Genomic DNA, 22,353 nt, shown 5'->3' on the forward strand with positions numbered 1-22,353 from the left:
TTACCATTTCTGCCACGTTTAAAAATAAAATGGAAAAAGGATAGTGTTATCGAAAATTCATTTGCATCGAAGCAAGGACCAAAGAATTATTTTAAGTATTCCGAATATTATAAATAAAAGATTTAAACAATTCAAGTCAGATTTATTTACCGATAAATTGGTAAATTTAATTTAGAAAATTAAATTTGCGCGCGAAATTCGTTTAACAATATATAGATCAAAAATCGACGAACTAAAACATAGGAAAATTTCATTATTTATAATCCTCTTTTCGTGATTGTATCACCGAAATTGCTTTATCGTTGGTCTAGGAATACCATTTTTTTTTTTTTTTTCGGTCTTCGCATTGTGACAACAGAGGAACTGCTACAATGTGTACGCGACAAAACTTGCCGCCTATATATTTTACTATCACAAGTATTACCACTTGGACGGTTCGTGGTCGAGAACGCACCCCCGTGCCTATAAATAATATTTCTGTCGGAGCTTTCAGCGGCGTTTTCCCGCAATTATTGCGTTTCTCATAACCGATGTCATAATTCTATCCGGTAACAGGGCCATTCGTAACTTCTGTCAGTCCAGTTCATTTTAATGTTTCCTTTTTTCATTCGCAAACCCTCCATTTTGCCTTTTCGCCCTTATGATTCAACGCTAAAAATAAGAGGAAAATTGGAAAGGAAAAGCGAAATTCTCATCTGCAAAAATCTACTCGTATTCGAATATTTATAGAAATATTTTTGTATTTATTTAGGAGGGAGAGAGAAAAAGAGAATAAAAATTTTTGTTTTCATCCCTTATGTTCATTACATCGAAACAGCTATTTATATTCATGGCTCTTTGTTTCCTCCTCTGTGCAAAAGATGGTCATAATTTTTACTTCACGAGAGTTTAAGGTGCACTGCAAGGAGCGTATTAGTCACGTGTATTAAAGCTGCAGTTTTTAGCACCACTCTTTTTTAATACTACAGACGCAGAAGCAGCGAGTTTGCATAACAAAGATGTACAAGTTGCGAGGAAAGCGAGGAAATTTCATTGTTTAGTTTGTTTGCAAGTAAATCGTATATTATCATTAGAAGAGGCATTCGCAGTTGCCATGATGGGACAAATAAATGCTGTTCCGAGGATATTCGCACGCGCTAGTCGTATTTTTAGATCTACTCGATATAAATCTACTTAACATATAAGCTTATAGATAGCTACGACCTTCTTTCGTCACGATTATGAACGATCCATTTATAGAGATTTCTGTCTATTCGCGTTAGGAATATTCGGTCGTGTTATAAGATCGATTCTTATTTCAACCGTAACCTACATACGTCAATCCTAAATATCGAATAAGAAACCTTTGGTCAGCGAAAAAGATTAGATCTTCAAAGACCTTATAAAGATTTGACTGCACTGGCTGACATTGAAGTGACAGTGAACCTAATAAAATTATTAAATCGATACATGCACTTATAGCACTTGCTCTGCAGTTGCGATATTCAATCGTTGTATCGTAACATGTTGCTATACCACAAGAATGTGTTCTCTATTATGTTACATTCTTAAATAAAAAGCGAAGAATGACAATTAGATGGTTGACAATATTATCATTATCATCTTCTGTAAATGAATCAATTTACATTGTTACTATAATTACTCCTTGTCTTTTTGTGTCATAGCGACAGGAAAAGAAAAATAATATATTTTTGTATATTAAGAATTTTAGTAATTAATTTATTTGCACCGCGAGATGAAAAATAATTGAAAATCGCTGCTGTATAGTGCGTTGCTAAATTAATCCCTTACGCTAGTAAATTAATTAATAACATAGTGTTTCCATGAAAGAAACCTGTTTGAAAAATTATTATAGACTATTACGAAATTACAAGCAAAATTTTTAAAAAAATCGAAGACCAAAAACCGGAGAAAAAATTAATCTTCAATTTCGAAGAATATTTCGAAATACGTACTGGATAGGATACTTTAATTCGCGAAGATACCTCCTCGACTTATACACATTCACGGGAATAAATATTTAAATAAACCACTGAAAATACGATGTACAATGCATACAGCGCATATTAAAATAAAAATATTTATTCTTCGCTTTACATGTAATTCTACATTCCATGAAAAAGCATTATAAACGTGTGCGCGGGGGTGGGTTATTTCGCAAGATTTACAAATTATTCCAGTCACCGCGAATGTTTATCAAAACACTCCAGGTACATTAAGTATGCATTTGCGCGCACACACGCTAATTAAGGGAAAAGAATGGAACAGGATTTTCGGGAATTTGCTAAGATTCCACGTGCCGGGCGAAGAATCGGAGGAAACCGCGGCGAGCATTATACATGCCCCGTTTTCCCATCTCATTTCCTTTCACGAGGAAACTTTTCACCGGCGTATGATAGTTTTGGGCCTGCCACGGATTTCTACGAGCAATTAAAGAGTACTCAGGAAGTTTCACCGCGGAACGATGGAAGGAATTATCGTGAAATCTCGCAGCTACTCTTTCTCTCCTTCTTATATCTCGTTTCCAGAATCGAGATTTCTTATTTGATTACTTGAGAGGGCTTCCAACCAATCCACGGATTATACCAGCACGCGTGCTGAGCCGTCTATGGGAATTTCTGTTCGAATTTTCGAATAATCTAGGATGGATAGGAAAAACGACACGGAGAAACGTTAAATGGCGAAAGAAGAAAGAAATATTGCAAGATGGTTAATTAACAGCAAATGATATTAGGTTTCAATAATGAACATACCAGCTTTATTGCGAATCGAAATTTATTTCTTTAAAATTGAGCGTTCATCATTGTTCTGTGCCTGCAAAAATTAAATTACGCATTGTCTGCGAAAGGATTTTTCTTGGCGTTTCATGAGATCAAAGGATAAGTTGTAAATACCGCATAAATTGCGAATTTCTTTCACCATTTTATCACATATCATAATACAAAATATCTTTGTTCCGTGAGAATTTGAGAAATTTCCGGAAAAATTGGAGAAATTCTTTCATAAAATATTTAATTAATGGAAAATATTCATAGCAATCTACCTTTACGTTCCTATATTTTTAATTAACATTATTTTTGCGATATATGTCATTAACTTGACTATCGTATTGTACAAGGGATATCTGTAATTCAACGTACATATTTTATTAGACACGATAGAAGAGTCGAAGTAATGGTTGCGGTTACAGAAATTTTTACTACTTGAAGAAACACTTTGTACTACTTGAAGAAATGATAAGATATTTGTTATAGGAATGTGCAGCTCGTGTTTAAAAATATGCCATTATTCCTGAAAGCACAGTAGGTTAACCGATGACATTTATCATTTTATTTACACATAACGCTGCAGACGAAAGAACCAATACTAAGATGTCAATCTACAAATACCACTTCGTCAAATATGTAGTAAAATCGAGCTTAAAATAAACGCAAAATTTAGCAAGGCGCTTTAAATCCATTTAGTAATTAACAATAAATTTACCACGATTTGTGCAAACCTGACGTATTACATTAATAAATTCAAGTAAATAGGTCACTGATAAATGTCAAGAGAAGATTAATGCAAGAGCCATTGGGTCAAGTTACAAAAGTGGTAACGTCGAATACAGAATTTTTAATTACAGATTTATACATGCATACTTGGTCTGTATTCAGAATGAATTTAGACGTATCCGATATTTTGGGAAAGGAAAGGGAAAATTAAAAATGTGTCCCTTATTCTTTGATTAAATTTTAAGAAATTCATCATTCATTTCTACATTGCGTGTTAAGATTCTAACAATTTTCTAACATTTTAATTCTTGCCTAACTCGCAAGAATCGCTGCCTGGGACAAATTATCCAGCTTCCTGGGTAATCAGTACTGTGTACCCTGTCAAAGGACACGAAAATCCCTATCTAAAAGCCCGATGCGACAAAGAAACCGAGCTGTCGTTGAAGAACGACGAGCTTTTTGCTGGCTGACTTGTATGTGTGCATGTACGCTGGTCGCTACAAATTAGACGATAGGCGTGCAACGTAACGCCAAGTAGTTTGAAACTGGCTGTTAAACCAATGCAAATTACTGCAAGACAATCCCCGTGTTGCGGGCGGAGACGAAAGAGGCGTGGACCAGGAGAGAGTTCGTCCTTTCTAATTACGTATCGCGTCCGGGAGAAAGAGGATGGAAAAGCTTAACCAAGTTTTCACGAATTAATGCTGCCCTCACTGTGTCCCGCGAATTTCACGTTTCGTAACAGCGTTACTTTCTGGCCGATTTCGTAATTGGACGCTAACTCGATTTCGCTTGTCCTTTCGGTAAATGACATAGGAAGATTTGCGGTTTTGTTTTGAGGATGGAAAGAAAATACGAAAAGAAAATGAGAAAGGGAAAATAAAGGAGAAATTCATCGAACAACCAATTCCTTAACTCCGCGAGATCGACATCCTCGAACTGTACGGTAGAGGCATCGCTCAAATATTCGAATAATTGGACATTATTCAGAAAAATCGAGAAAAATCGAGAAAAATTGAGAGGATTGGAAGAAACCAAGAAATAATTAAATCAGTAATTCCATAGAGCGTAAAATGTTTCCAAACTTATGACACGTGAGTTAGAATATGTTCATACTACCCAGGTGACGTGGGTATCTCAAACGAATTTGAGGCCAAACCAAATTGAGAAAGCTAAAAAAATCAAGCAAAATCTAGACAATTGTAAGAAACCGAGGAATAATTAATAAATTAGTATTTCCGTACAGTATAAAATATTTCCAAACGTACGATGCGTGAGCTATAATACATGTTCATAGTACCCCAGTGACGTGGATATCTCGAATGGATTCGGACGGAAGTAAATTGAGAAAGCCAAAAAATCGAGACAAATCGAGAGGATTGGAAGAAACCGAGGAATAATTAAATTAGTAATTCCGAAGAGTGTAAATGACGCGCGAGTTAGAATATGTTCATAGTATCTCGGTGACGTGGATATCTCGAACGATGTATGAAATAGTCATCGCTATTCTATGCCGAGGGGTTAAGATGTGCGTAAGACGAGACATTAATTTACGAGAAAATCGTAAGGATCATCGATAACGTTAAAGGCGTTAATTAAATCCGGCAGGGAATTTTGTTAGCAGCGTTTCATGTATGACCTGCAATTTTACTACAAATTGGATGTAATGTAGGTGTAATACCCTGGTGTATACGCAAGAAAGGATATCGAGTTAATCAGGAATATTCATCCCTCAGGGTATCGTTTCACAGCTACAATTAACCTCTATTTCGTACTCGTGCAACGAAGATTTATATCACAAGCTTATTGTCCCCAATTTCGCTTTTCACGGTATCCCCTGTAATTTAATTATATAACCCATAATAATCACCGTGGCAGGCTTAAAAAAGCGAATTAAAACGCAGGAATAGGAACAAGGAGAAAATTGAGTACGGGTAATACGAAGATGATAGAAAAGCGAGATCAAGCTCGTCGGATGAACGTAAAAATTAGTTATGGACAGTTTAAAATATAATTTCGGAAATTTCTTTAAATGCCACTTTCGCACCTATATATATTCATTTACGCGTACGTAGCACTGGAACGAGAAAGAAAACTAATTTCACTGGAACGCAAAAACCTGAATTCTGCTGGAATTTTAAGGAACCTTATTAGACATGGACAAACTTAATTTCGACAAGTACGTTTCAACTTTTTTCTAACCGAACTTAACAGCCATTCCCTTCTCGACGAATATAATTACCGTGCGCGACAGAGAACCTTTATCTTAAATTATTCATGAATAAATGCAGACCCATTTGCATTGGCATTAAAACAAATTTAATAAATTCATAAATTCTATCTTATCACATTTATCAAAAGCCATGCACCGGGAAGTACCAAGTTAAGGTATATCTCGAGTCTCCAGTATGCGTAATATTAGAAGTATGAATATATAAAAAAATACTGATACTTGGTTTATTCGAATAAAAATTTATACTAAATGATTAACGAGGGACACTAGGTAAGATAAAAATTCAGATTCTTTGGAAACTTTGTACATTTATTAGTTGCAAATTTTGTTTCTATCGACTACAGGGTGAAAATACCCCTTATATCCATTTAAATATTTTTTTACTCATGTTATAATATTAAATAAATTAGATGTTAATTAACATATCAAATTCAAAATTACCCAGTGATGCGTGGAATATCGAAATAAAATAATTCTACGTTTTAATTTATATACGATTTCTTATTTACTATTTATCTTATTTACTATTATCTTATTTACTAACGAAAAAATCGCCGACTGCAAAGAGTTAAAACTACGGAAGGTATGACAAAATGTGTGGAATGAAAATCCAATAATTTTCAATGATTAGAACAATACAAATTTTGTATTCCAACAACAAATTCATCGTTACTGTGACTAAACGAAATTTTAAGTTTCAATTTCATGGTCCCCGATAAACTCGCAAAGTTTAAAAGAAAATCCGAATTTTCAAGTTACTTAATTACCCAAGAAGAAGACGAGGAGCTAAAATCTGACCATGAAATATCAAACGACGACATCGTGGCAAATGTGCATCTAAGATCTTTATCGCGTATGAACGACGTTCAATTAAGTAAATGGCTCTCCTGTGAATTTTCTCTACCTCGAAGCAGGAAGATTAATTACAAATTGAATTGGCTGCAGGTATAACGGTGTAACGACTGACTGCACTAGGGCGCGCACACATACACCGAAGGGTGTCAGGTTAATTAGGGACATTCGTCCCTCAAGACATCGCTTTGTGACTAGGAGGCTTAACTGGACACGATGCATCGTGACCCCTACAGCACCCCGGCCTATAAGCTTGATCCCCATCAACATACATTAAGTGCACGGATTTCAGATGTCTATCGGACCTGTGTCAAATTAAGTGTCAGCTGCCAGAAACGTCAAATTTAATCGATACAAGAACGCCACTGCTTTCCTGAATGGGTTGTGACACGAAGGAACTGATAAAAAGCACCGAATACTTTTCCGATTTTTGCTTAAACAATTTATTTCTAATCATAGTAACACCTACAGAAATTCGATACATTGAGAAAGTGATTAACGATACCATTCTATTGATATTAAAATTACGATTAGGTATGGAGTTTGAACTGTAAATATTAACATATCGATTGCTCATAGACCGATGATCATTCTTTCTTATGCCAAATATTTTTTAAAATTACCAGGAAGAAATAATATTTAAAAAAATACTAAAAAGAATATCTAATTATTCGATTATTGATATAACAGGGTTTCAATGGAAAATTAATCGAAGTAAAATAATTAAGTAGACTAATAATTCAAGTGAAATAATTATTTTTTCCTGGGTTGGAAGAAATTCATTCTCGCAGGAATTCAGTAGGGAAAATAGCAGGAGAAAAGCAAAGAATTTCAAAACCATAAAGAGGGTTTTATCTCCGCCTCCGATAGAATAATCAGAAAAGTTGGAGCAAAACGAAGACAAAGCTAAACGCGAGGCGATAATTTCCCATTCGAATATTCAGCGCCATTCTCACCACATAATTCTTCGATATAATAGTTTTTTGTAGGACGGCTGAATCGCGGGGCAGCGACGTAACTCTTAATTCCATTACAAAACTTCTGCGCACAAGCGCTGTTTCAAAGTGAGATCAAATAAACCGGAATTTTACTTCCATACGTGTTCGACAAACAAATAAAATTCATTTTGTTACTTTATGTAAATAATCGATACACGATTCACAAAGTTCCTCTATAATTTTTGCAATGTAACATGGATTCGACGTCCTGTTAAAACAAAAAATACACATGGAAAAAATGAGAAAATATTGGCAGTAAACTGTTTCACAGGTAGGGGAGAATACGCCCTTTATAGTGCTTTTGGTTTTAAATCGATAGATTAATTAAATCCCGAGATAGAAAATTTTGAAGCGCAGCATTTGAAGTAATGCAGAAATATTTCTCAATGAATGTCACTTTGTCTGTAATTGGAATAGGCTGCGACACAAGAGCGAGAGAGAGATCCGAGCGTGCGAGCGAGAAGGCGATAGTAAAGAATTAAAAATTAGGGTTCACTTTAAACGACTATATCTGGATAACTAATAGTCGTATCAATATGAAACAAAATGTGTCTTGAAGGAGAGAGTATTAACTCGTTAACACCCTAATTCTTGTCGAAAATGCATGATTAATTTGAAAGTTATGATCATTTAAAGTTTGAATACCTTTAGTGCCAATTTCTCGCAGATTTGGAGAATTTGCATAACAAAAGAAGGAATTTCCGAATGAACGATCATTCCTACTAATACCGTAGATCATGCTTAATGTTATAACCGATAATAATATGACAAATTTATTATATTAATAATTTTCGTATAGCGAATATAATTAATCTGCTTCGATATTAATAAAACTCGCCCTGTATAATGGCAATTTTTATAAATTTAACAAACACTGACCCGATTGCGATTACTTCCATTTATACAACTTAAATAACGTTGACGTCATAAACCGTTTCATTAAGCATTTGCAGTGCACGATAATGTGAAAGGATTCGGAACTCTTGATTAATGTCTTAACAATCACGGGTATAATACTACAGGCAGGTTCGTGCAAATGGCGAATATTGTTACTGAAAAAAAACAATCAGCCTCAATAATTCAATTACACAGCGATGGATTGATGAATAAAATAACTCGTTTGGAATATTGGTTCGGCTTGTTTCTTCTTTTCTTTCTTAGTTCCCTTCCGTTCTGATATTTTCGTCTGCACACACGGATAACCGTGCCCATTTCTTTTCACGGCGATCGGCGAAAATAAAATGCACACAATTTACACATACGGCTTTGAGCTTTACGACCGGATCACGGTTCCCCTCAATCTGTAATCATTAAACCAGACAGGAATTCATACAGTGTTTTTAATGGCGCTTTTAACGCTGCTTTCAGCCAGGACTTTTACCGGAGCATCAGACCCTCGATAGTAGTTTTAAACTGAAATGACCATTTTTGCACGCGCTACTACATACGAAAAGGACGGCTTTTATGAGTGGCACACTCGTGAACGCTTAATTTTACCAAGTCGAAACACGGCACTTTCGTTGAAGCTTGGAAAAAGCGAATTCCATGGGGATAAAGTTTGGATACGTTAAGAAATATTATATGTTCAATTACTCGTCTGCGTTAGAATTATTTTGCCAAAAGGCAGCATTCATGTAAATCTGAAAAATAAAAAAGAATATTCGAATTTCATCTGCTGTCAGTTAGTTTTCAACGAATGTCATCACCTTCGTTATCTAGGAATAATTTAAGATGTTTGAAAATTGATAGAATTTGTGAAACATTACCTAGAGAAACAGAAATTAAACGTGACAATCCATCACCCTTTAAAATATTTTATCTAGGAATAATTTAAGATGTTTGAAAATTGATATAATTTGTGAAACATTACCTACAGAAACAGAAATTAAACCTGTCAATCTATCACCCTTTAAAATATTTTATCTAGGAATAATTTAAGATATTTGAAAATTGATGGAATTTGTGAAACATTACCTAGAAAAACAGAAATTAAACGTGTCTATCTATCACCCTTTAAAATATTTTATCTAGGAATAATTTAAGATATTTGAAAATTGATGGAATTTGTGAAACATTACCTAGAAAAACAGAAATTAAACGTGTCTATCTATCACCCTTTAAAATATTTTATCTAGGAATAATTTAAGATATTTGAAAATTGATGGAATTTGTGAAACATTACCTAGAAAAACAGAAATTAAACGTGTCTATCTATCACCCTTTAAAATATTTTATCTAGGAATAATTTAAGATGTTTGAAAATCGATACAATTTGTGAAACATTACCTAGAGAAACAGAAATTAAACGTGTCAATCTATCACCCTTTAAAATATTTTTCGCGCTCCAACCCTAAAAATTTAAACAATCCAAACCATTTACGATCGTGAAAAATATAAAATACAACGCGTCATTTTCCTCGCTCGATAAAGCACTACCTACAAAACTCAAGTGAAAACATGACCCGCCAAAAATAATACCTCTCTAATGAACACAATGATCGTTGTTCCTCAAATCCATGTCGGGAATTACTACGCGGAGCAGATAACCATTAAAGTGATCTCGAAATACTATTTCCCGGCCACAAATCACCGCTGTATCTTCGTCGGGACCGAGAACAGAACCGCGTTCGCGACAAGCAAGAAAGTTGAGTCGAACGCTCGAATCCTCAAGGTGTTTCCATTTCAGCGGACTTCTTTACCCGTCGTTATTCCAATCCCGGAATTCCTCGTCACGGTTCAGGCAGAGCGCGACACGGCGATTCCCATGAAAAAAGTTGGTCAAAAATTGCCGGCAAGTACTCGACAGAGTTCGCCATGAAAAAGGGAAACGCGTGTACAAAAGTGAATTCGGCAGGTGGTGGGGGTCACGGGACGAGATGTGACGATAAATGGGCGAAATAATGAAAAAGGAAGGAAACATATGAAATAATAAAAAGAAAAAGAAAAAAAGAAAAAAAAAATACACGAAAAGCAATCAATTCCTTTATAGTCGACGGACAATGTTCCGCGCGGCGTGTACGCGTGTCGCTCGTGGCGTTTGGATGGCCCGTGTGCGTTACACGATGTGTGTTTTCTATGGCGCGCATGTTGCATATTTAAAGCAGGGCACAAGGATGGAATATAAAGTCCGTCGGAAAACAGTGCTCTCGCTAGCCACAAAAAAGGAGGGAAAAAAATGAAAAAAAGAAGAAAAAAAAAATTGAAAAAGGAAAAAGGGGAAGGAAAATAAAAGAAAAAAGGGGGGAGGGAGGAAAGAACGAGAGGTCGTGCGGCCTCGTACACCGTTGCGCTAGAAGAATTAATAAAGCAACGAAAAGCAGCGACGTCACGTGGTTTATCGTTGTGTTTGGCCGAAAGAAAAGGGCGCGCCACGGACCCGTGCATGTTTTTCCAGCCCACGGTTATAATTCCGTTCCACGCGGCTGCCCGGCAACGGCCTCACCTGAGCTTATGACTTTTATTCGGCCCGGCATATTCCGCTTTTGCACCGGCATCGCTCTTTCTCCAGGCCGGTCACGAACTGTCTCTGAATCGCAACAATTAAAGCAAAAGGACCGGGGTACCGGTTGCGAGGCCACCGCGTGTGTCCTCCGACCTTTCGTTCGATTCCTCCACCTCGCTACCATGGCTACCTCTGATGGCCACTGCGTTCCACTCTGGTACATCTGCATTTATCGATTTCGATGCTCGATCGCGATGAAAAGAACGCGGTGGATCGTGGTCGCGTTATTAGGTCGAAATTACGCGTGAATGCGGCCGAATTATTCGTTTGTCCAGAGTCCACGAAGCTTCCAGTCGCTTCTGTGCATTCTAGAAAAATGAAAAATAGGTCTGTCCAGAGTATTAGACTAGAGGTTCCAATGTCTTTCTGTCATTAAGAATGTTATGTCATTAGCTAGCGGTTTATGTGTTACATGGTGTCAATAGATACTGATGAAAGTTGACAGATAAATTATATCAGGGAGCTCGAAAAACATCTGTTCCTTTTGATTGACGATGTCATAGATGTTCAAAATATTGGTATGATAGCGTACACACGAAAGCTCCAGTATATGCGAATTTTCTTAACACATTCGTGCCACGTTACCTTGACCTGCAGCCCACGTGTACCATAAATGGTACATTTAATATTTGGTATATTTATTTAATGCGCTGAAAACATATTTTATGACAAATTAAATTTTGCAAAATCAAAATATCAATTTTTAGTCAAAAACAGCTGGCCTGGGGATCATGTCGGGCAAAAATGGCCTGGCATGGATGTTACGTTGATGTTAATTGACCACCAATTTGATAAAAATTTCGAAACACGTAGGTTAAAATTGAAAATAGGTTCATCGATGATAACTAAAAGCACAAATTCCGTTTATTACAACATCCTTTCGATGCGACTTTTCCACCCCCTTTTTCCCCAATATTTCGTCGACGCAAAGATTATCCACGCGGAGCAGCGTTCGCTATAAATTCGAGGTTCACGGGATACCAACTGCGCGATTTTACGGAGATCGTTCGGTCGCTTTGAAGACACTTTGACGTTTGGGAAATATATTCGAGTGGAAATAGAACGGTGGGGGGATCTAAATACCTTTCGGACGTGGCTTAATTGATCTCGTTTCCTACAAAAATTTGTCCACCGGAAATATTCGGCGATAAAATCGATATATCCGGCAACCTGGGGATTTATCGCGCGATAAATAGCCGGCGATTCGCCTTGGTTCGCCGGTCGCGTCACGAGCGGATCCGAAATTATACGGAAATTCAGACGACGCGAGGGTGCGAACAAATAAGAGAAAAATGCCGTTTCAGCCGACTCGCCGCGTGCTGTTAGGTGAAATATACGCGAGAAGGGTCAGCAGCGCGCCGCGGTCGGGCTGTAATAATTATTATCTACGGTCACGTAAGCATAATAACGTTGGCGTGTACCGTTCTTTGATAATCGCACGTGCATGGCCTCTTTAAGTTCTCTCTATTCAATCAGCCCGGTCCTTGTTCGCTCCTTGGGCGACCGAGCCGGCGATTAATTGGAGAAATACCTCGAGGGTGGAAAAATGGCGGGAGTGAAGGCGGAAGAGGGCAGGAGAGGGTGAAAAAAAGGAAAGAGCGATCGCGTGTACTCGGCGAGTAATTAAGTGTTAATGTATCCTGTCGCTGGTGTTTGCTCGTCGACTAATTAACCCTGCACGCTTCGTTTGCCGCCATTCAAGAAGGCGGATCTCTGATTTGTCGCGGTACGCCGACGTCTCTGGCTGCCGATACGATAAATATGAAAAATTCTTCGACCAGAGAGGATCTCTCGCCAAGCTCGCGTCCTGGAAGCTCTTACATCGAGCTTCTGTCGCCGCTCTGCACGCGTCTTGATTTCGTAATGTTTTATTTAACCGGGTTACCTTTCTCGCTGACTTAAAAAATCGCGTTGGCCCGGATCGAGGAAATAGCTTTTACTTACAGAGCAAGCACACACACGCATACATATATACACACACGTGTCGGGGTAGTCGCAGTATTTCGGTATTAGAAAGTAGTGCTTCTTAGCGCTTTTAAGAATTTCACCGCGGGCTTTTAAATGGACAGCCTGGAAAGTTCCCCTTTGACGACGATACACACAAGATCTTGCCGGAGTTAAATCTTCCCCCGAGTTCATTCGAATGCGATTTTCCATTCCAACTTCGCGGCTAAACCCTTTAGGGTCGGTCGTTCTCTTCTCATATTTTCTGGATATTCTTTTCTTTCCTGTGTTTTCTATTTCTCCCTTTTATTTTATTTCCCTCTTTCCACCGTTTGTGGTTCGTTTTTAATTTTTCGCTGCCGATAAAAAAGGGAGAAGAAACGAACGAGCACGCGCGACCTGGATTAAACGAGCGTCGAAGTTTTAATTTATACTTATGAATAAAATTCACTCGTTACCGGCGATTTCACGGTCTGACGTTTGCTACGTCTGCACCTTTCAGAGGCGATCGAATAAATCCGCATACCAATTAACGTTAATAGAATATTAATCGCGGTGAACGTATTGTGCCACGCGAGCCGTGGTAACAAACAATTTGCCGCTAGAAATAAAGCGATGACGCGTCCATGTGACTAACTGAAAAATTACCTTCTTTATTGTTTTTTCACGCCACGATTAACGGGGGAAATATCGGGGAGAGGGAAAAGAAGAAAACGAAAAGTAAGAGGAAAAATGAAAACGGTGTCGCGTATTAGATCGAATGAAAATTCGCGCATACTCGTCGTTGTTTGAATTTCCGACGAATACGAAAATAACGCTGGATTATCATTACGAAAGAAAAATGGAAATAAAGTCGATTATTAAGCCGGTAAAAATTCGCGGGTAGTCGTTGCTGCTCGAATTTGAATTCCAGCAGGTTTAATCGATTCCGGGTGGTAATAAATGCGTTCATGCATCAACGCGAAACGATATGGAAAAATAAATTAATAAACTTCAATATTGTTGCTGATATTCCTCTTGCGTATCGCATACGCGAGGCAGAAGTAAAACATTCGGGAAACGGGCCGAGATAATAATTATGATTTACGGTCTGGTAGTTATAATTCCAGCATCGACGGCAAATTATGTGCCTGCTTTTCAAAACTGCACGCACACTCGGGACACCTAGCCCTCCACACACTCGGCTGATTTGGAAGCATTATTTTATATGAACGAAAATCAGCTTAACTTCACCTTTCGATGAGAAAATCAGCTGCATAGAAATTTCCTTTCCTTTAAACGATGATAATGATATCTTAAAAGCCCATTTGTTTCTATTTATCCTTCTAAATTTTTAATTAAGCAGGTAATTAAATTTTCGTTAACTAGCGTTTATCGCTGCTTTTTATCAAACGGGAAAATAGGGAATATAGTTATAAAATCAACTTAAATTCATTTTTCGATGAGAAAATCAGCTGCATAGAAATTTCCTTTACTTTAAACGATGATAATGATATCTTAAAATCCCATTTGTTCCTATTTATCGTTCTAAATTTTTAATTAAGCAATTAATAAAATTTTCATTAACTAACGTTTATCGTTGATTTTTATCAAACGAGAATATGGGGAATATAGTTATAAAATCAGCTTAACTTCACTTTTTGATGAAAAAATCAGCTGCATAGAAATTTCCTTTCCTTTAAACGATGAAAATGATATCTTAAAATCACAATTGTTTCTATTTATCCTTCTAAATTTTTAATTAAGCAGGTAATTAAATTTTCGTTAACTAGCGTTTATCGTTGATTTTTATCAAACGAGAATATGGGGAATATAGTTATATCGGAAAATATTTGGAAAAAGAATTTTCATATTACATACCCGAGTACCGCACACCACCGTATTTTTAAAATCAGTAACTCATCGAAACTGTGCATGTCCACACAATTCGCACTCACCTATCATAGTAGTAGTCCCTGAAATCAAAAATAAAATAAACGATTAGTTGAAGAGCTTCTCTTAAGAATTATAGTAATATAAGGAAATATATGCTACGGTAAAGCTTTGAATTAATCTCTGTTATTAATCTCTCGTAGACTCGGTTTTTCATTTCGTCGAAATTCTAGAAATTTTTATACGACTTCCGTCCAACTATCTCTTTTTGTTCCACGCGTTAAAATGGTACGATATTCAATGAAACCAATACCTATGTCCGTTCGTTATAAAGCCTAACACAAAATAAACCTCGGGACAACAGAAAGGTGATGTTTTTACCATTTCAAAAAAAACATACCGACAGCATGAACAAAGAGAAAAATGTACGATCATGTTTCGCGATACGGAATCGGAGAGTCGGTGGAATGGCGACCAACAAACGATCAGAAATTACCAGGTACAATAGACAAAACATCAAACGAATTCCGCTGAAACAATAAAAAAGTTTTTCGCAAATTACTTGTTGCCTACGTGAAAGCAATGGAAACGTTCATTTTCCGTTTTCGTCGTTTCACGCGAAGACTGGAAAAAATTTTTTAATATTTTGCGAACGGACATTTTTGATGAGCTTTGTGCATTATGCGAGAAGAAATGAAATTACAGTGGTAAATTCTCCGAATGGGATTCGTGTGAAATGGATATGGATTGATAGAGGTAAGCACGGTGAAGATTATTAGAGACTGGTATGTCTAATGACCTGAGCAATTGTTGCATCGCGTTAAAGTTTAATTCGTATTAACGACCGAGCCGTAGTACAGTCACAGTTCAATCACTGTTTAGTGTTTCCTGAATCCAGGAAAGTACGATACTGTTCATGTTCCAGTCACGTTTCAGTTGCAGTGAATGACATTTCAACGGTGATCGAATCGTGACTGGACCGCCACTGCAAGTCAAATCGAAGGTTGCGAGACATTCGCTCCTTTCCTGCACTTGAAATTCGGTGCTTTAAATGCATTCTGTCTGCATCTTTTTAAATATTGCTACGCCAACTCAACTACTTTCCGCTCAATTACTTCGTGAGGAGCTGAAGATAATCAATTTCACTCAGATCGCATACGCTAAGACTCTCGTTCCGCATTACCATATATTTCTATCATGGATTTTTCAAGTCCAGTTTAGATAGAGGTGATCATAAGTATTCCTAATTGACTTTACTGTGACTAATAAATAGATAATGTGAACAATGAAAAATAAATTTAGAAAATTGAAATTTCTGAACTGGAAAAGTTAAAACCTCAAACTTTGAAATCTACAAGTGCAAAAATTAAAAAATTAAAAAATTTAAATTCCCTAAATTTGAAAATTTGAAGGCTCGAACCTGGAAATTCGCAATTGTCGAAATTCAAAAATTAGAAGATTGAAATTCCCTAAATTTGAAAATTTGAAGACTCAAACCTGGAAATTCGCAAGTGTAAAAATTCCCTAACCTCGAAAATTAGAAAATTTAGAAATTCAAATATTCGAAATTCTGAGAATTAAAATTCCCTAAACTCGAAAATACTGAAATTCTAAAATTAGAAAATTTAGAAACTCAAATATTCGAAATTCTGAGAATTAAAATTCCTTAAACTCTAAAATATCGAAATTCTAAAATTAGAAAATTCAGAAATTCAAATATTCGAAATTGAGAAAATTTAAATTGCCTAAATTTAAAAATTTTAAAACTCGAACTTAGAAATTTGGAAATGTGAAAATTAAAAGATTCAAGCATTCGAAATTATGAAAACTTAAATATCTAAAAATCTAAAAATCTGAAAATTGAAAAATTGAAAAATTCGGACATTTGAAAATCTTTTTATATACAATTTAAACCATTCTCTGCCAATATAGAACAGATCCGAGGGCGAAAATTAAAGAACCTAATGATACCAATGAAAGAACACGTAGAAATAAATGTACAAGTGCTTTCACATTACAGAGAATCCATTTCCACAATTTTGAGAAACGATCACCCGATATTCGAGGGCACGTATATATACACCTCCATAACGAGAGGGTTAACTTCCCATCAGGGGCTATTAAACGAATTGTACCGTGCAACAGATGTTCTTAAACATCCAAGTAAGCTCACCGAAACGGAAAAATTGGAGTTAACCTGTGTCGAATCGGATAAACGATGAATTCAATGACACGAGTTCATTTCTGCGCCAACTGGGATATTGATTTATTCGAATACGTATTCGAGGAACTTGTACGCTTTTACTGAATCGATCGCTTGCATCTTTAACGCTAATAGACGTTTCAGCTTTCATATCCTTCCAAGAAACACCTATCGTCGAAATGAAGCTGTACTTCAGGTAGAAAAAACAAGGTATTTTCGCAATATTTTTCGTCGGGATAATTAAAATGCAATTTTCCCATCGAATAATCTTGCTTTCTCCTTTGCTTCTCTCACATGGCGAAAACACAAAACGCTTTAGGTTTCCAGGAAATTGAAAATGCCTTGCATGTATTGGAAATTAATTGTGACTATTTGTACAGACAGTATGTAAGCTTTCCTTCGTTTTGGACATTAAACGAAGATTACTATGAATTACATAAATCGTATATATATCTATATACAGGTGATACAAGAAGAACGATGTGGAAGAAATAATTTACGAAGAAGGAAAAACGAGAAAAAAGAATTGGCTTTGAATCGCAATTTAAAAGGCGAAAATAAAATAAAAACATCGATATTCTATATATAAAATTTACTATATAATTATTATCACTCCAATGTATTTTATAAGTAACATTATTCTTCAGACTGTTCAGAAAAATCACAATTTCTTCGAAATTTGGAGATGATATATTTTTCCATTAAATATCTGGTGTCAAGAAAATCAAAATTGACAGTTTGTAAAATATAATGTAATTGAGATATGCTCAAAATTCTTGTCTATATTCTTCGACTTATCCTATATAAATGATAAATCCCTCGTACTCACTGACATCGTATAAATTGTACAATAAATACCATAAAGTGTTCAAAAGTCCATTTGACCGATATGAATTAATGATTCTTAACACGTCACACGAAGAATACGTTATTTCCATAGATACTGTGATAACAGAAAAAATTTATTTTTTACAATAAACAGTGGTATAAGATGACTAATTTTATCAAAACATAGGGACACAAATATTTCTCAGAAATTTCTGTTCGATTTCATTGATTACTAGCGACACGAATAATTTCGTAATACGATTATACGATGTACGAAGCATCGGGAGCACGTGAAAGGGGCCAACGTCGAAGTTAATTGAATAGAGATCCGGTGAATTATCGTTTTTCATCATTTCAAAGTGTGTAATATGTGACAAGTTTATCGGTAAGTGGTCTATTATTCACTTAACCGCGGACAGCGGTTCTTTGAGCATGGGTCAGCGATTTAAGAGAAAATTGCCAATTACTTTACTCCCTGTAAAGTACTCGTGGCTGATACATTCTGGGCATCGAGGCGTTACTTACACCGATACTTTAAGAGACAAACCGTGTTAGAAGACGTGCAGTGGACAAGCAGTTAAGGGATTAGGTGAAAAAAATAAGTTTCAAATTGAATCAATTTTCTAAATTGAACTACGATCCCTCGCCGAAGAAAAAATAGACGTTCCTATTTGTTTATTTAATTACGCGCGTGGTACAAGAAATATTCTGCAAAAGTTTTAACGAAGGAATTAAGAAAATCGAAAAATTATGGTAACTAAAATTATTGCAAGAGCGTGGGAAATTGGACGACAAAATTGAATGATGCAGTATAAAAGGTCGATTCTTTTCTCCATGTTTATTTAAGGAATAGTGTATAAAACTTTTACAGAAGAAATTCAGGAAATTGGAAAAGTTAGAATAATTAAAATTGTAAGAGCCCGTACAGCAGATCGAATTTTATTATACCTGCAAAACTTTAAATGCTCTCCTACGAAACTCAGTATTGTACATACTGAATATACAACTCTGTCAATTTTCATTATTTTTGACCGAAATTTGCTCCATAGATAAATAACAAAATCACCTCTAACTTGTCAATCCACTTTTCATATCCACAATTTTTATTTATTCACGAAGGAAAAAGATTTTTACCCAAAATGTCGCGTTTCCCTTTAAAGTATACAAATCTGTACATGACAGATAGTAATTTATACGATAAAATTGGATAAAATTCATTTAATTAATTCATCCTCGACAATTTTTAAAATAAATACTCGGAGAATGACATTTATTTCGCAGTGATAAAAATACATATCCTTTCAATGGTCATAGAATTTCTCCGTTAATTTCGCATTCTTGCGATCACGAGCAGAATAACGATTTTTCTCTGTTTTCTTCTTGTTTGCTTAAACAACGTACCGTCTAAACACATGTTGTCGATAAATGATCGTACGTGTGTTGACGGACATTTATCGAATTAATTGGAATACACGGAAGAAAATTGGTGATAATGAAGAGGGGAAGGGCGATAATCGAATTTGTGCAACGATCGACCGGACGAAAAGTGTTTCGGTCAATAAACGGTCCATTAGTTACTGCTTAAATACACGATTTCTGCCGTTGAAAGAGAGAAAACGAAGGACGTTGACCATGAAATGCCGACGAAAGGATCGACTTCAGAGAAAATTGCCAATTACTTTGATTGCTTTGCTGTGCCGGAAGCTCGTTCTGTTTGGCAATACTCTGGGCCAATTCTGTGTATTCGAACATTAATGTAAAGCGTTGAGAAACATCTTACAAGACTTTCAGCTTAAACAGAGGCAAATTTCAGACTAACTAACGGACCCTCCAAGAACCTCTGAATACTAATAAATGCGAATTGACTTGTCTGGTAAATTATTGGCGAATCTCCATAAAGTCGAGGGACAAAATAAAAGGAACATTAATATTCTGACATCGTTTAGTCAATGGAATAAAAGTAAATTTGCGGATAGAATGAATTTTGTTTTTAATAGAATCAATGTACCCTAGGAAATAGTCATTTTATTTATACCCTATATATCTATCCGTTCAAATAAAACGAAATATTTCAATTACAGGGATTCCAAAGGTTTCCAATGAAATAGAAACTTCCAATAAAAATAATAATTGCAAAATAAAATTTACACTGAAAGCTACGATACATCTGAAATTATATTTGGAATACTCTAATGCAAGAAATATAATACCAAATAAATTTATACAAATACATTCATATTTCAATGTAATTATAATTCATATTTATGAAATATATAAATATATTAACATATTATTTTAAATATATGAATATTTTAATAAAATCATTCATATTTAGAAATATGTAAAATATTTATATACAAATATGTTTGAATATTATATTAAATACATTTATAATACAATAGAATTATGATTCATATTTACATATGTAATAGAAAGTAAATGTAAAACTGAATAGCAAATGAAACGAGGAAGATATTCTTTCTGGAATATTATCTCCAAGTAACATTCCACGCACATTTTTCCAACAGTTCATTATTTTTACGGAATGTGGAGAAGGAATATCGACCGGATCCAAAGAACACGTGAAAAAAGGAATGTGAGAGACTGTAAAACGATCGAGTATTCGTGACCTAGAATGTCTGAATATTATTCTCTGGTCGAAAGCGTAACTACGACAGTTCTGGCCGTACAGCGATTGGACACGAATAGTAAATCGATTGACGATTACTGAAGCGCATAATTCGAAATACAGGGTTTACCGAAAGATCCGAACTTTATTCGACTATTACTTGATAAATTCAGGCGAAAATGCCACGAGGAAGGAAACCGCGTCGACCATGGGCGAAACAAAATGAGAAACAAAATTTCACGAAAATACAAGACATCCCCTGTGAACCCCATAAAACATAAAATTCGCGTTTAAATGAATATGCGACTTACATTTCTCTATAACAATTTTTGCGTTTGACAGGAGCGCGTTTCGCGTGCGCGAATATCGAGCAACCGAAAATTTGAAATAAAATAAAATGAAACAAGATACATACATATGCAATTTTTTCCCTGTGTGTAGCCGTGTTTTCATTGTTAAAGAGACATAAGAGAAAACAATGGATAATTTAATCGAACACATGATGCTTGAACGAAAATTCGAAATTGCAAATAGGAGCTGTTACTCGTAATAAGGCTATACTATATGGGTGATAATTTTCGGAATTTTTGAAGCTGCATCTTCTGTATAGTTAATTTGTAACATCAACTGGGGAATATGTATAGACGATTTAATACAATTTCTCGTGTTAATTGAAAAAATAAAATTCGAGTGGTATAAATATAAACTGTTATATGCGATTTGAAAATATGGAAATATTTGTATCTTAACGTCAGACTGAAAATTGGGAACAGATATATTCAAAGCGCTGCTCAAAAAAGAAGAAAAAAAAAAGAAACGTGAAAAAGAGAGAAAGATAGAGGGAAAATGACGGTGTAATTATGGGGCCGATTGTTCCAGCAAATTCTTTGTTATTCAAACTTTCGGTCTTTACTTTGTACAGTTTTTCAGATGGAAAAATATGACCTGTCCGCAATTTTTCATCAGAACTGTTTGAACGTGAAAACGAAACAGGAGAACACGACGTATTTAATAGCGCGAATTTTGCTGTAGTCTTTTTCTGTTCTTGTTTTTCGTACAGGTACGATATGCATCGTGCTTTTTATCAACTTTTCGCAAACACATTTATGACATCGTGAATGAAAAATATCGTAATTAACTACGACGCAATGTTTGTATTTACCAAATGTTAACAAAATTTTTTGGACATTTTTCTGCAGTAAGAATTTTCTCTCCGTGCCAATTTCTTCGGGGAATCTGTTTTTGCAAGTTTTTCACCGCAATATTTTGCCACTCTCTTTTCCGGAAGACTATGTAATAATTTCTCGAAGGTAACTTTAAAACGATTCTTCAAAGAAAATTTAATTGTTTCGAGAAGGTAGTTTTAAAAATTTATTTTAGAGAAGATCCGAAATAAATTCTTCGGGGTAATTGAAACAAATCATTTTAAAATAATTTATGAAAGAAATATTCAAGTAAATCTTATACATTTTTAAGTCAATTTTTCAAGATAACGCGATAAGGAATTAAAACGACAAATTTGTCAATTTTGTTAAATTTTTCGTGCAGTCTTCTCTTTAATGGCAGGAAAATTGTTTAAAAATCACTTGGACACACGCAGCCCCGGAAATTCATGCGAAATCGTATTATTAATCGAAATCGTCGTTCATACGCACGGTCGATTTAAATTCATTGGTTTTATATATTCATTCAGACAGGATGGACCTCTGTTACCGACTCTAGGCCGTCTGTTCAATTTACGTTAGTTTAATTAACGAACGAGCCCGAGTACTTTTAATTTGCTTTAAACAACATGTAA

At 35.5% G+C, this 22,353-nt stretch overlaps 1 protein-coding gene across 4 annotated transcripts in view; it reads right to left on the reverse strand.

Annotated features, from left to right (window-relative positions):
• Nucleotides 1–22,353, reverse strand: part of LOC108556251 (uncharacterized) — a 417,682-nt gene that overhangs the window by 19,064 nt on the left and 376,265 nt on the right. For all 4 annotated transcript variants that reach the window (XM_017912262.1, XM_017912261.1, XM_017912263.1 and 1 more), the window contains one exon: nt 14,961–14,978. In XM_017912262.1, coding sequence (XP_017767751.1) covers nt 14,961–14,978 — 18 coding nt within the window. The remainder of the gene's footprint in view (nt 1–14,960; nt 14,979–22,353) is intronic.

This window comes from Eufriesea mexicana, unplaced genomic scaffold (assembly GCF_001483705.2).
Source record: "Eufriesea mexicana isolate 0111107269 unplaced genomic scaffold, ASM148370v2 scaffold377, whole genome shotgun sequence".
NCBI lineage: Eukaryota > Metazoa > Arthropoda > Insecta > Hymenoptera > Apidae > Eufriesea > Eufriesea mexicana.